At 40.9% G+C, this 11,425-nt stretch overlaps 1 protein-coding gene across 1 annotated transcript; it reads left to right on the top strand.

The window, feature by feature from the left end:
* Positions 1–6,177: 6,177 nt before the first annotated feature.
* Positions 6,178–10,504, top strand: LOC121697797 (carcinoembryonic antigen-related cell adhesion molecule 5-like). Its single transcript, XM_042079511.1, has 9 exons — positions 6,178–6,297; positions 6,376–6,429; positions 6,720–6,968; positions 7,533–7,805; positions 8,104–8,400; positions 8,535–8,804; positions 9,032–9,310; positions 9,545–9,793; positions 10,234–10,504. Exons 1-9 carry the CDS (start codon positions 6,222–6,224, stop codon positions 10,254–10,256), a joined length of 1,770 nt encoding a protein of 589 aa, XP_041935445.1. The 5' UTR covers positions 6,178–6,221; the 3' UTR covers positions 10,257–10,504.
* Positions 10,505–11,425: the final 921 nt, after the last annotated feature.

The raw sequence follows: 11,425 nt of genomic DNA, 5'->3' as shown, positions 1-11,425 counted from the left end.
TCTTGGGTTGTTTGACATGGAACTTGTTGTGACTGCTTAATGCTATATGCCTGATGCCACGGCATTGAGTTGCATGGCAAATCTGGACTTCTGGACTGCTGAACTGCCTGCTTGGCCCCCTCATTGCTGCTTGCAGCTATATTTGGGGGCCAAGCAGCGAAGCTGCGAAGGCACCCATTGTGTTTCTATGATTTCTTATTATTATTATTTAACATCTTTCCTCTGCCATTGAAGTCTATGGCAGCCCATAGAACCGTCTGGTAAAAAGTTGTGAAATTTGGCACACTGATTGGGGATAGTACATTGATTAATTTCACCAAGTTTCATGTCGGCACCTCGAGGGCTCTAGCGCCACCAACAGGCCAAATTTTGACGTGCGTTCATGCACGTAACTTTTGACCTGTTGACCCGATTTTGAAAAATGAGGTATCGTTGGAATCCTTGGACCAAGCCGAGTTCAACGCACCCTATGACGTCATTTTCCGCCATGATGGATTTTCCGCCATATTGGATTTTAGTGAAAGTGAAACTAAAACTTCACAGGTCACAAATTTTGTCCGATCGTCACCAAACTTGACACACATGCTCTTCAGACCAAGCCGCACAAAAGTTATCACTTTTCGTCTTCGGAACTCAAACCGTTTGACCGTAACAGCCAATCGAAATATGCGGCGAAGCCGCCAAACAGGAAGTGAGCTCATATCTCAGCAACCCATTCATCTATCATAACCAAACTTAGTACATGGACTCAGGACCCAATCAGGGGGACGCTCAAAAAATCTGGTGACCTTTGACCTCTAGGGGGCGCTGTAATTAAGAAACATGCCTTTTGGCCTGTAGCTGCTGTTTTGCTTAGAATTAAAATGCACTAGTGGTGTCTGGTAATACTGTTGGAGGTCCTTAGGCCGACCCAAGCCGACTTGTGATGTCATCGTAATTGATTCGGCCGCCATATTGGATTTAATCAAAAACACGTACACGTTTTTGCAGGTCACAAATTTCAGCGGATCCTCACCAAAATTGGCAGAGACCATCAACGGACCATGCCTGATGAGTGCATTGCTTTCTGGAACAATTGACAGAAGCATTGACCTGTACCAGCCAATCGAAATTTGCGGCGAAGCCACCAAACAGGAAGTGATTTCATATCTCAGCAACGCTTTCATGTATCAAAACCAAATTTAGTACATGTACCTCAGACCCCATCGGGAGGACGCTCAAGAAATTTGGTGACATTTGACCTCTAGGGGGCACCGTAATTGACAAAAATGCATTTTGGCCAGTAGTTGCTGATGCGCATTATTTTGCAATGGAAGTCAATGGCAGCCCATAGAACCGTCTGGTAAAAAGTTATAAAATGTTGCACACTAATTGGGGACAGTCCAATAATTCATTTCACCAAGTTTCATACCGGCACCTTGAGCGCTCTAGCGCCACCAACAGGCCAAATTTGGACTTGCGTTCACGCACGTAACTTCTGACCTGTTGACCCGATTGTCAAAAATGAGGTATCGTTGGAATCCTTGGACCAAGCCGAGTTCAACGCACCCTATGACGTCAATTTCCGCCATGATGGATTTTCCGCCATTTTGGATTTCATCAAAAACACTAAAAAGTCTTCAAAGGTCACAAACTTTGTCCGATCGACACCAAATCTGACACACTTGATCTTCAGACCAAGCCTCACAAAAGTTATTCATTTTCGTCTTCGGAACTCAAACCGTTCGCCCGTAACAGCCAATCGAAATATGTGGCGAAGCCGCCAAACAGGAAGTGAGCTCATATCTCAGCAACCCTTGCATGTATCAAAGCCAAACTTGGTGCATGGACTCAGGACCCAATCAGAAGGACGCTCAAGAAATCTGGTGACCTTTGACCTCTAGGGGGCGCTGTAATTAAGAAACATGCCTTTTGGCCTGTAGCTGCTGTTGTGCTTAGAATTAAAACGCACTAGTGGTGTCTGGTAATACTGTTGGAGGTCCTTAGGCCGACCCAGGCCAACTTGTGATGTCATCGTAATTGATTCGGCCGCCATATTGGATTTAATCAAAAACACGTACGAATTTTCGCAGGTCACAAATTTCAGCGGATCCTCACCAAAATTGGCAGAGAACATCTTCAGACCATGCCTTATCAGTGCATCGCTTTTTGGAACGATTGACAGTAGCATTCGGCTGTAACAGCCAATCGAAACTTGCGGCGAAGCCGCCAAACAGGAAGTGAGCTCATATCTCAGCAACCCTGCCATGTATCATCACCAAACTTACTACATATATTCATGACCCCATTAGGAGGACGCTCAAGAAATTTGGTGACCTTTGACCTGTAGGGGGTGCTGCAATTAGCAATGTTGCATTTTGATCTGTAGTTGCGATGTGTTTTATCGATCTTTTATTTTTGGATGTGAAACAGATGACAACATATTCCATCCAGTCATTCTAATGCGTGCGTGGTAGGGCGGGGCGGGACGGGGTGGGACGGGCAGGGGTGATTAGGTGGGGGGGCTGGCTGGCGGAGGCGGTGGCAGTACTCAGCCCTGTTTCAGCCCTACAAAATCAGTTATGTTTGATGTGACACTTGTTGAAAGTGTTGATCGCGAGTGTCTGCTGAGTTCTATCTTGTCGCCGTGGCTACTCCGGCCTATACTGCTTGGCCCCCTCATTGCTGCTTGCAGCTATATTTATTATTATTATTTAACATCTTTCCTCTGCCATTGGAGTCTATGGCAGCCCATAGAACCGTCTGGTGAAAAGTTGTGAAATTTGGCACACTGATTGGGGACAGGCCAATGATTAATTTCACCAAGATTCATGCAGGGATCTTGAGCGCTCTAGCGCCACCAACAGGCCAAAGTTGGACGTGCGTTCACACACGTAACTTTTGACCCATAGGCCCAATTGTCAAAAATGAGGTATCGTTGGAATCCTTGGACCAAGCCAAGTTCAACGCACCATATGACATCATTTTCCGCCATGATGGATTTTCCGCCATTTTGGATTTTAGTGAAAGTGAAACTAATTCTTCACAGGTCACACATTTTGTCCGATCGTCACCAAACTTGACACACATGATCTTCAGCCCAAGCCTCACAAAAGATACTCCTTTTCGTCTTCGGAACTCAAACCGTTCGCCCGTAACAGCCAATCAAAATATGCGGCGAAGCCGCCAAACAGGAAGTGAGCTCATATCTCAGCAACCCATTCACCTATCATAACCAAACTTAGTCCATGGACTCAGGACCCAATCAGGGGGACGCTCAAGAAATCTGGTGACCTTTGACCTCTAGGGGGCGCTGTAATTAAGAAACATGCCTTTTGGCCTGTAGCAGCAGTTGTGCTTAGAATTAAAACGCACTAGTGGTGTCTGGTAATACTGTTGGAGGTCCTTAGGCCAACCCAAGCCAACTTGTGATGTCATCGTAATTGATTCGGCCGCCATATTGGATTTAATCAAAAACACGTACGAATTTTCGCAGGTCACAAATTTCAGCGGATCCTCACCAAAATTGGCAGAGAACATCTTCAGACCATGCCTTATCAGTGCATCGCTTTCTGGAACAATTGACAGAAGCTTTGGCCTGTACCAGCCAATCAAAATTTGCGACGAAGCCGCCAAACAGGAAGTGAGCTCATATCTCAGCAACCCTGCCATGTATCATAACCAAATTTACTACATAGGTTCAGGACCCCATTAGGAGGACGCTCAAAAAATGTGTTGACCTTTGACCTGTAGGGGGTGCTGCAATTAGCAATATTGCATTTTGATCTGTAGTTGTGATGTGTTTTATCGATCTTTTATTTTTGGATGTGAAACTGATGACAACATGTTCCATCCAGTTCATTCTAATGCGTGCGTGGTAGGGCGGGGTGGGACGGGCAGAGGTGATTAGGTGGGGGGGCTGGCTGGCGGAGGCGGTGGCAATACTCAGCCCTGTTTCAGCCCTACAAAATCAGTTATGTTTGATGTGACACTTGTTGAAAGTGTTGATCGCGAGTGTCTGCTGAGTTCTATCTTGTCGCCGTGGCTACTCCAGCCTATTCTGCTTGGCCCCCTCATTGCTGCTTGCAGCTATATTTTTGTTTGATTTTTGTAACTGTTCTGGAACATGTCACAAATCATTTTGAACCAATTTTACATCAGATGTTCACAGGCAAAGCTGTCATGTTTTACTTTTGTTTCATTTTGTAAAGCAGATATTTGTTTTTCCAGTACATCTATTGAGTGACATGCCATGCTTTCTTGAACTCTCAGATCTTGTTTCTAGGACACTGGTTGAATACTTGTGTAATATTGCACTTGAGCCTTACAGACGAGTTCATATGGATTTAAATAAATAAATAAAATGTACTTTATCAGAACATAGTGTGTAATTTATTTGAAATAATGAAAAATAGACATTTTGGCCAACATGAAATATTTAATTAATACAACATTTTATTTCAAGTTGAGTCTGCTTGTTGGCCCAACAAGCTATGTTCGGTCAACAGAGAATATTTAATTGACACAACATTCTATTTTAAGTTCAGTCTACATGCAGGGATAGTCGGCACAACAAAAAAAAGTTGGTTTCCGCAACTTAAGTTGGGCTAACTAAAAATTTTAGGTGCAACGGGTCACTAGAAATTTTTATGTTGGAGAGGCACATTTTTTTTTACAGTGTAATAACTTTTTAACAACCTCCTTGTAGAGGTCCATTCTCACAAATTAACTGATGGGCCCACAATCCGTGGTTACCATTGGAATCCCAATTGATTGGGAAACAAAATACTGGTATACTGTACAAACAAGTTTGACATTTTAATTACAAAAGGCTATAAGTCCTCACGCGTGAGGCTTAGAATACGTACTCTGGAGAGACTGTCAGCCTTAGCAAGTTGTAGGTAGAGTAGCTCAGTGGTACCCAAAGTGGGGGTTATTATGAGACAGCAAGGAGGGGTTATGAGATGATTTACACATATATATATATACACATATTTTTTTAAACATATTTTAGCCATAATTGACAAAAGATAAAAATAGTAGTTACATTTCAAATAAAAACCTTTCGATTTTCTTTGCCCCTTCTGACCCCTGATGAGATTAATGACATTAGCATCAGCATCAGTTTCATCATGGTTCAGTATGGTTGTTAAATTATAAATAATATTATGGTTGTTAGGCTGTTGTTTTCTTTTGTGGTATTATGCTTGTGTTTCGATAGGCCTATTAGTGCATGTGCCCTGTTGCATGCAATGTTTACTTCTATCACCTCTGAAGACAGAGGGAGTCGCAAGTCACTGGTACCGTTATTTTGGGGGCGGCGGGCTGAACGGTTTGGGAACCCTCTATCTACTCTTTTTTATTAGAGTAGATAGATGGACAGATGGCCATACAGTGACAGGGAGAAAATGGTGTTATGCATACTTATTTGATTAATAGTCAGGTGAGATGACATGAACTGGGTAAAATGTACAGTTTCCTTAACATAGTTTCTTTGTCTTCTGGCAAATAAAAGTCAGCCTTTATGTCCTAACGCCTTTTAATAACATGACCAGCACTCCCTCACCTATTTCTGAGAACTGATATGAGAGCTTGACCCGATACTATAAGTGCACGTGTTGAGTCATGTCTGTAGTCTGAGTAGCAATCTAATGGCATTATTATAACCATTATGACAGTTCTTATTTAATCTGTTGCTAGTTTCTAATAGCTTCTAACCTAACAGTGTAAAGCAGTGTTAACTATATAACAACTACACTGGGTCTCCCTTGACCTGGCACATAATGACAACAGCTTCCTTTTAACCACACCATATTGTGCTTCACAATTACATGCTTTTATTTCCTGCAAATATGGTTTTATCTGTTTTAATTTCTTAGTTTCCATAAGAGCGTGAGACACAGATACCGGTTATTTCTATAGCCCACAAGGAACTCAGGTGTTGTTGAAGTAATCTTTTTTTCCATTCTGTTTTCATGCTTCTCTTGAACAAAAGCTTCAGCAGTTCCCTGCAGTCGTGAATTTTAAAGATCCTGCAAACAAAGGTCAGGACTTATCACCTTTTAATCACATAGCCAGCCCTTCTCTTCTATTCTTAGAAGTCAGCATGAGAGCATGACCTGATAACCAATAGAAAAGCTGTGTGCAAGTGATTAAGTCTTTGTTTGTGTCTCTGATATGAATCTGTACAACCACCTGACCAGACGAGTATAAATGAGACTGCCCGGCAAGTTCTGGAGCAGATGTTGCATCCCAGTATCGACACCATAATGATGTTCCACACAGCCTGTCTGTTTCTGCTGTCTGCCTGCCTGGCTGGTAGGTCGAGAGGTAATCTCAATCATAATTTAAAAGCAAGCTTTGGATAGTGCAGTAAGAACATGTGATGTGTTACAGGAGCTACTGCCAGTGAGAAGCTGCAGAGCAGGACCTTGGAGACCAACATACCATGTGAGTCCAGCCAAAGAGTGGGCAGTCTTGCGTTGCCTTTAAGAATATGTGCTATGCTTTGACCTCTGTTTTTAGTGCTAAAATCATTTCAAATCAACGTCAAAGTTTCTCTCTGAAGACTATTAGAGCTTTAAGTCAGACACCGAGGAACAGTTGTGCATATCTAATCAGTGCACAGTATAGCCTGATCAAATGGCCATGTAATGGCCTTACATTAATTAATAGTGCATACATTGATCTCACTAGAAAGTATTTTAATATCTTCATGTCTTTTGAAAACAAATTAACAGATGGGCCCCAGTCTATGAACATTGAGGGGGTGAATGTGGTTACCATTGGAATTCCATACGGCTTCAGTTGTACTGCAGAATGCTCCCCACCCTGTTTGTACACCATGACCCTGGATGGGCTAACAAAATATTCAAATCAGTATGACATCATTTTCAAAACTATTGTGCCCTCAAAAGTCCTCACCTGTGAGGCGAAGAATCCATCCACTGGAGAGACCGGCTCCATTAGCAAGACACTGCATGTGGCAGGTACAGTGGTGGGTGATGGCTGGGTGCTATCTGAAGGGATGAGGCTCATGCCAAGAGAGAGAAATACCTTATAGACCCTTTCAACAATAAAAACAAAAACAATGCTTGAACATTCTTTTTGGTTCCCAATCTACTTCCTCTGCATTAAGACAACATATGGAATGTTAAAACGGAAGCCTTGTGGGGCCAACTATGATGCTGATAATGGAACTCTCTTGAAAGGGTCTATAATTCATATACTGCACGGGCTGTGTCACATGGGTGTACTATTAGAGTAAAATGCAACAGTGTGTAATCAACCTGTTTTTTTTATTAACTTGTAAAACTACTACAAGACAGTTTCAACTTTTTGATAAACTCACTTGGGCATTTGACCTTTACAATGGCACACAAGTAACAACCCCTTTTATAAGCCTGTTTTCACTTGTGAAATTGTAAGCCTGTATTTCCGAGAGTACAATCTAATTGCATTACAATACTAATGTCTGTATTATCTTAGCTTAAAAGGTTGCACTGTCAATCCTTATTTCTTCACCATTAATGTGGCACATGTGTACATTGCAGATGGACCTTACAATGCCAGTATTCAAGCACCTAAATGGCTGGTGAATGGAGTTAAATCTACATTTGTGTGCTCTGCTGTTTGCTATCCTTCCTGTGAATACACTTGGTATGCTGGTAACCCAGCAACATCATCACCACTGTCAACAAGCGCCAGCAATGAACTTCATTACCTGACACCACAGTACCAAACAGGACTGCTGGATGTATTTTGTGAGGTTCAAAACACTCTTTCTCAACTTTTTGTGGAAACCAGCGTTGCTGTTTGGGTGCCACGTAAGTATGCAAGAGTAATTGTGTTGATATTCTAAACATGTGTACACACAAACATCTGTAAGTAAATACCTAGTAAATAATCTGAATCATACATGTTAGTCACCTTAGCATGCTTAAACCACTTAACTATAAATACTTATCAATAACTACTGTTATTATTATTATTAATTAATTAACAGACATTGCGTTCACAGAAACTCTGAAAGTAAAAAAAAAACTAGGGTTTTCTCTTGTTTTGACAAAGCAGATGTCACTCACTGTTGGAAAATAAGTTGTTCATGTGTTTGATGTTCCTCAGAGGGGCCTACGGACATATACATGAGTGGCCCGACATCTGCGATGGTAGGGACCAAAGAAACCTACTACTGCTTTGCCTATTGCACTCCCAGTTGCAACTACATTTGGTATTACCAAAACAAAACCTTTACTGGTGACGAAGCAAATGTGCCCATCCTGAACCGAAACAAGCCACTGTTTGCAAATATACTGGTCATCCAAGTGGAGCAATCCCATAAAAAGGAGTCCTTAGTGTGCTCAGCTGTGAATGTTCTGACCGGCAAGACTGTAAACCACACAATGATTATCAATGTGGCTGGTGAGCAATTTAAATTAAATTTAATTCAAATGAAATGCAATTAACGAAAACTTGATGTTACCATGACCACTTCTCTTCATGTCACAATCCTTTCAGAAATCAGTCATAACAGTCTATCCTTCTCTTTCCACCAGATCCAATCTGTGTTCTCCCCATCACTGCAACACCACCTATTGCAGACAGCTCCTATTCCCTGAAGTGTGTTGGGGCACAGCAAAATGCTTATATTTACTGGACCAAGAATGGGAAAACATTGTCCACTAGTGACACAGTCCATCTAGCTGATAATAATGTTATTCTTACGTTTGATCCACTCCGTGCCTCTGACACAGGCGTATATCAGTGTATTGCCAATGAGCAAGGAAATGTCATCCCTGGAGTGCCCTATGAACTGAAGGTCATCTGTGAGTATAATAGAATGAAATGCATTGAGTTATGTGGATTGACAACACATTTTATTTCCTTTTCATGCCTTGGCAATCCAGTCTGTGCTCATATTCATGTGAACATATTCCTAATGCAATTTAAATAGAACCATTAGTCATAGAACCACATAGAACCATTAGTCATTGCTTTGTGTATCTTACACCTTATCCCTTTGTCCTGATCTCTTGCCCTGTCCTTTTTATAGATGGGCCACTGAATACCGAGATAACTGTATCTGGTGACAAATTAGTGGGACAGACTACACTCCTACTCCCAGGGACTTCTGCCACATTTTACTGCTCAGCTAAATGCTACCCAGCATGCACCTACGTGTGGTATAATTTCAATGGTGACATAATCGGCAAAAATGCCAGCTTCTCCTTCACCCCAGCAAGTGTAGCTGATGAAGGTTTAATTACATGTGTGGCATTCAATCCAATTACCCAAAACTATACCACCGTAAACACAAACATTGAATTGATTGGTAAGTTAGACAGAATATGTATTCTGACTGGAAAAATGCTTTTAGATAGCCTACATTAGTCAGTAGATGTAGAAATGAAACTTCAGAAATAGTTAACATGTATGCTCATGGAGTGACATATTTCACTTACAATTGAAAGTAATTATTCTTCAATGAATTGTACAGTCTACCACTTTGGAGTACATGTTTAATTCACAGTTTTTTCTCTTTCCCCAACAACTACATTTCTTGCAGGTGGCCCAAAGAATGTCACTATCACTGGACCAAACTCAGTACAAGTAGGGGTGAAGGCCACTTTTGAGTGTTCAGCTGTCTGTACCCCATCTTGCGTCTACACATGGGAGGTCTATGGGAGAACAATACATGGCAGTAAGGTGGATCTTACCATCAGTAAATATGTGGCAACTGAAACCCTGCTATGCATAGCACAGAATATTATCACTGGGAAGCTTGCAGGAGCAAATGAAACACTTGATGTTACAGGTAGGAATCTATAATCCACTCTATAAACCCAGCTGCCAAGTAGTTTTTCCATGTGATCTGATATGATAGCTCATACAAATAACACCACCATTTGTCATCATCTTTAAAACGTTTTCAAATTATCGGATGAGCAGACACACTTGCCATTCCCACTAGCCATCCAGGCTATGCACATTAGTTCTGTGGTTTGGTTAAAAAAACATGAAATAAGAAAGGTTTTACAGCATGTCACCAGCAATATCACAGACACCAGTTAGCATGCTATCAAGCTTTCATCAGTGTCACTGGGCAGTTGGTGGTGTTTGTAAGAATTTTGGATAACTCTTAAATAGGCAGCAAAACCATATGATGCTGCTTCAAATATAGAGGTTGATTTCTCAAATTGTGAAATTTTCAATTTTTTTATTAATAAATTGAATCATTGTTTCTTTCTCCTGCAGATACTAACTGGTGTGGATGTTGAACACATTGCCAGATTGAATGTCTTACATACAATAAGTGTATGTTGAAATACTTCTTTGATGTCTCCTTCAGAAAAGTACAGTTATATACGACAAGGAAGGACAAGATTGAAATCACAAAACATCATAGTTATTTTGCACTCTGAAATATGTAGCTAAAATGCTAACTGTATATGTTCATGTCACTGTATATACTCAATTGTTTTTTTGTCTATGTCATTGACAAAAATAAAATCTTTTTTACATATAATCTTGTACGTGTATTTGGAGATGCCCACACAAACCGGAAGGTGTAGAAAGTTGGTTTTGTTTCTGTTCTGTTGCAGGACACTGTCCATGAGGTTTAGGAAGCTTTTGTTCCACCCAATAGAAAATGTTAAAAAGTATGGGTCCAAACAAAGGATGTATAGCCAAATGTAAAGCCAATGTATATAAGCAACTTAGTGGAGAACTGGTGTAATGTAACCTAATGTGATAGCACTGGTGATTCAGAGGTGATGAGATACCTCTGGATTGGTGTGATACTGGTCATGGTTTTACATTTTACTGGTCATACTTGTAAAGCAAATGAGTAAATAAGTATTTTTTTAAATAACTAGTAAGGAAACACTTTATAATAACTGGGCTAGAATGCAGTATCCTAAAAAGTTGGGGGTTCAATTCCCAACTTCTACTGTTGTGCCATTGGCCTTTAATTACAGTGCATGAAAATGCACTGTTCTGTTATCCGAAGTCTTCTTCTTCTTCTTCTTCTTCTTCTTCTTATTCTTCCCACCAAATTTCTGCATCTAATTCAGCTTTAACCGTTTAACGTAGAAACTTCATTCAAACTTTGTAACGTAGGTCTTGAAAAGGACACGTGGGGAATGTATTTTTCACTTTTGTAAACTTTTTGAGATATTAATAAAAAACAAGCTTATTTTTCTTAATGACTTAACATGGGTTGATGACATCACAATGGGCTAATTAACTTGATTTGCACCTGTATCAACTTCCAGCTGCTCACTACTAGGACCGATCAAAGGGCCAGTTAAACTGATTGCACCTGTATCAACTGCTTTCTGCTTAACTAGGCCAACTCTCTCTGTGTCTCTCCATTCTACAAGGATATAAGGCACATTCCATCCAACTTTCTATCCATTCATCCTCTTCAAACCATTCACTCATCCAC

Source organism: Alosa sapidissima, chromosome 22 (genome assembly GCF_018492685.1).
Source record: "Alosa sapidissima isolate fAloSap1 chromosome 22, fAloSap1.pri, whole genome shotgun sequence".
Lineage (NCBI taxonomy): Eukaryota > Metazoa > Chordata > Actinopteri > Clupeiformes > Clupeidae > Alosa > Alosa sapidissima.
Note: the sequence above shows the minus strand (reverse complement) of the source record. Positions and strands in the feature narration are given on the sequence as shown.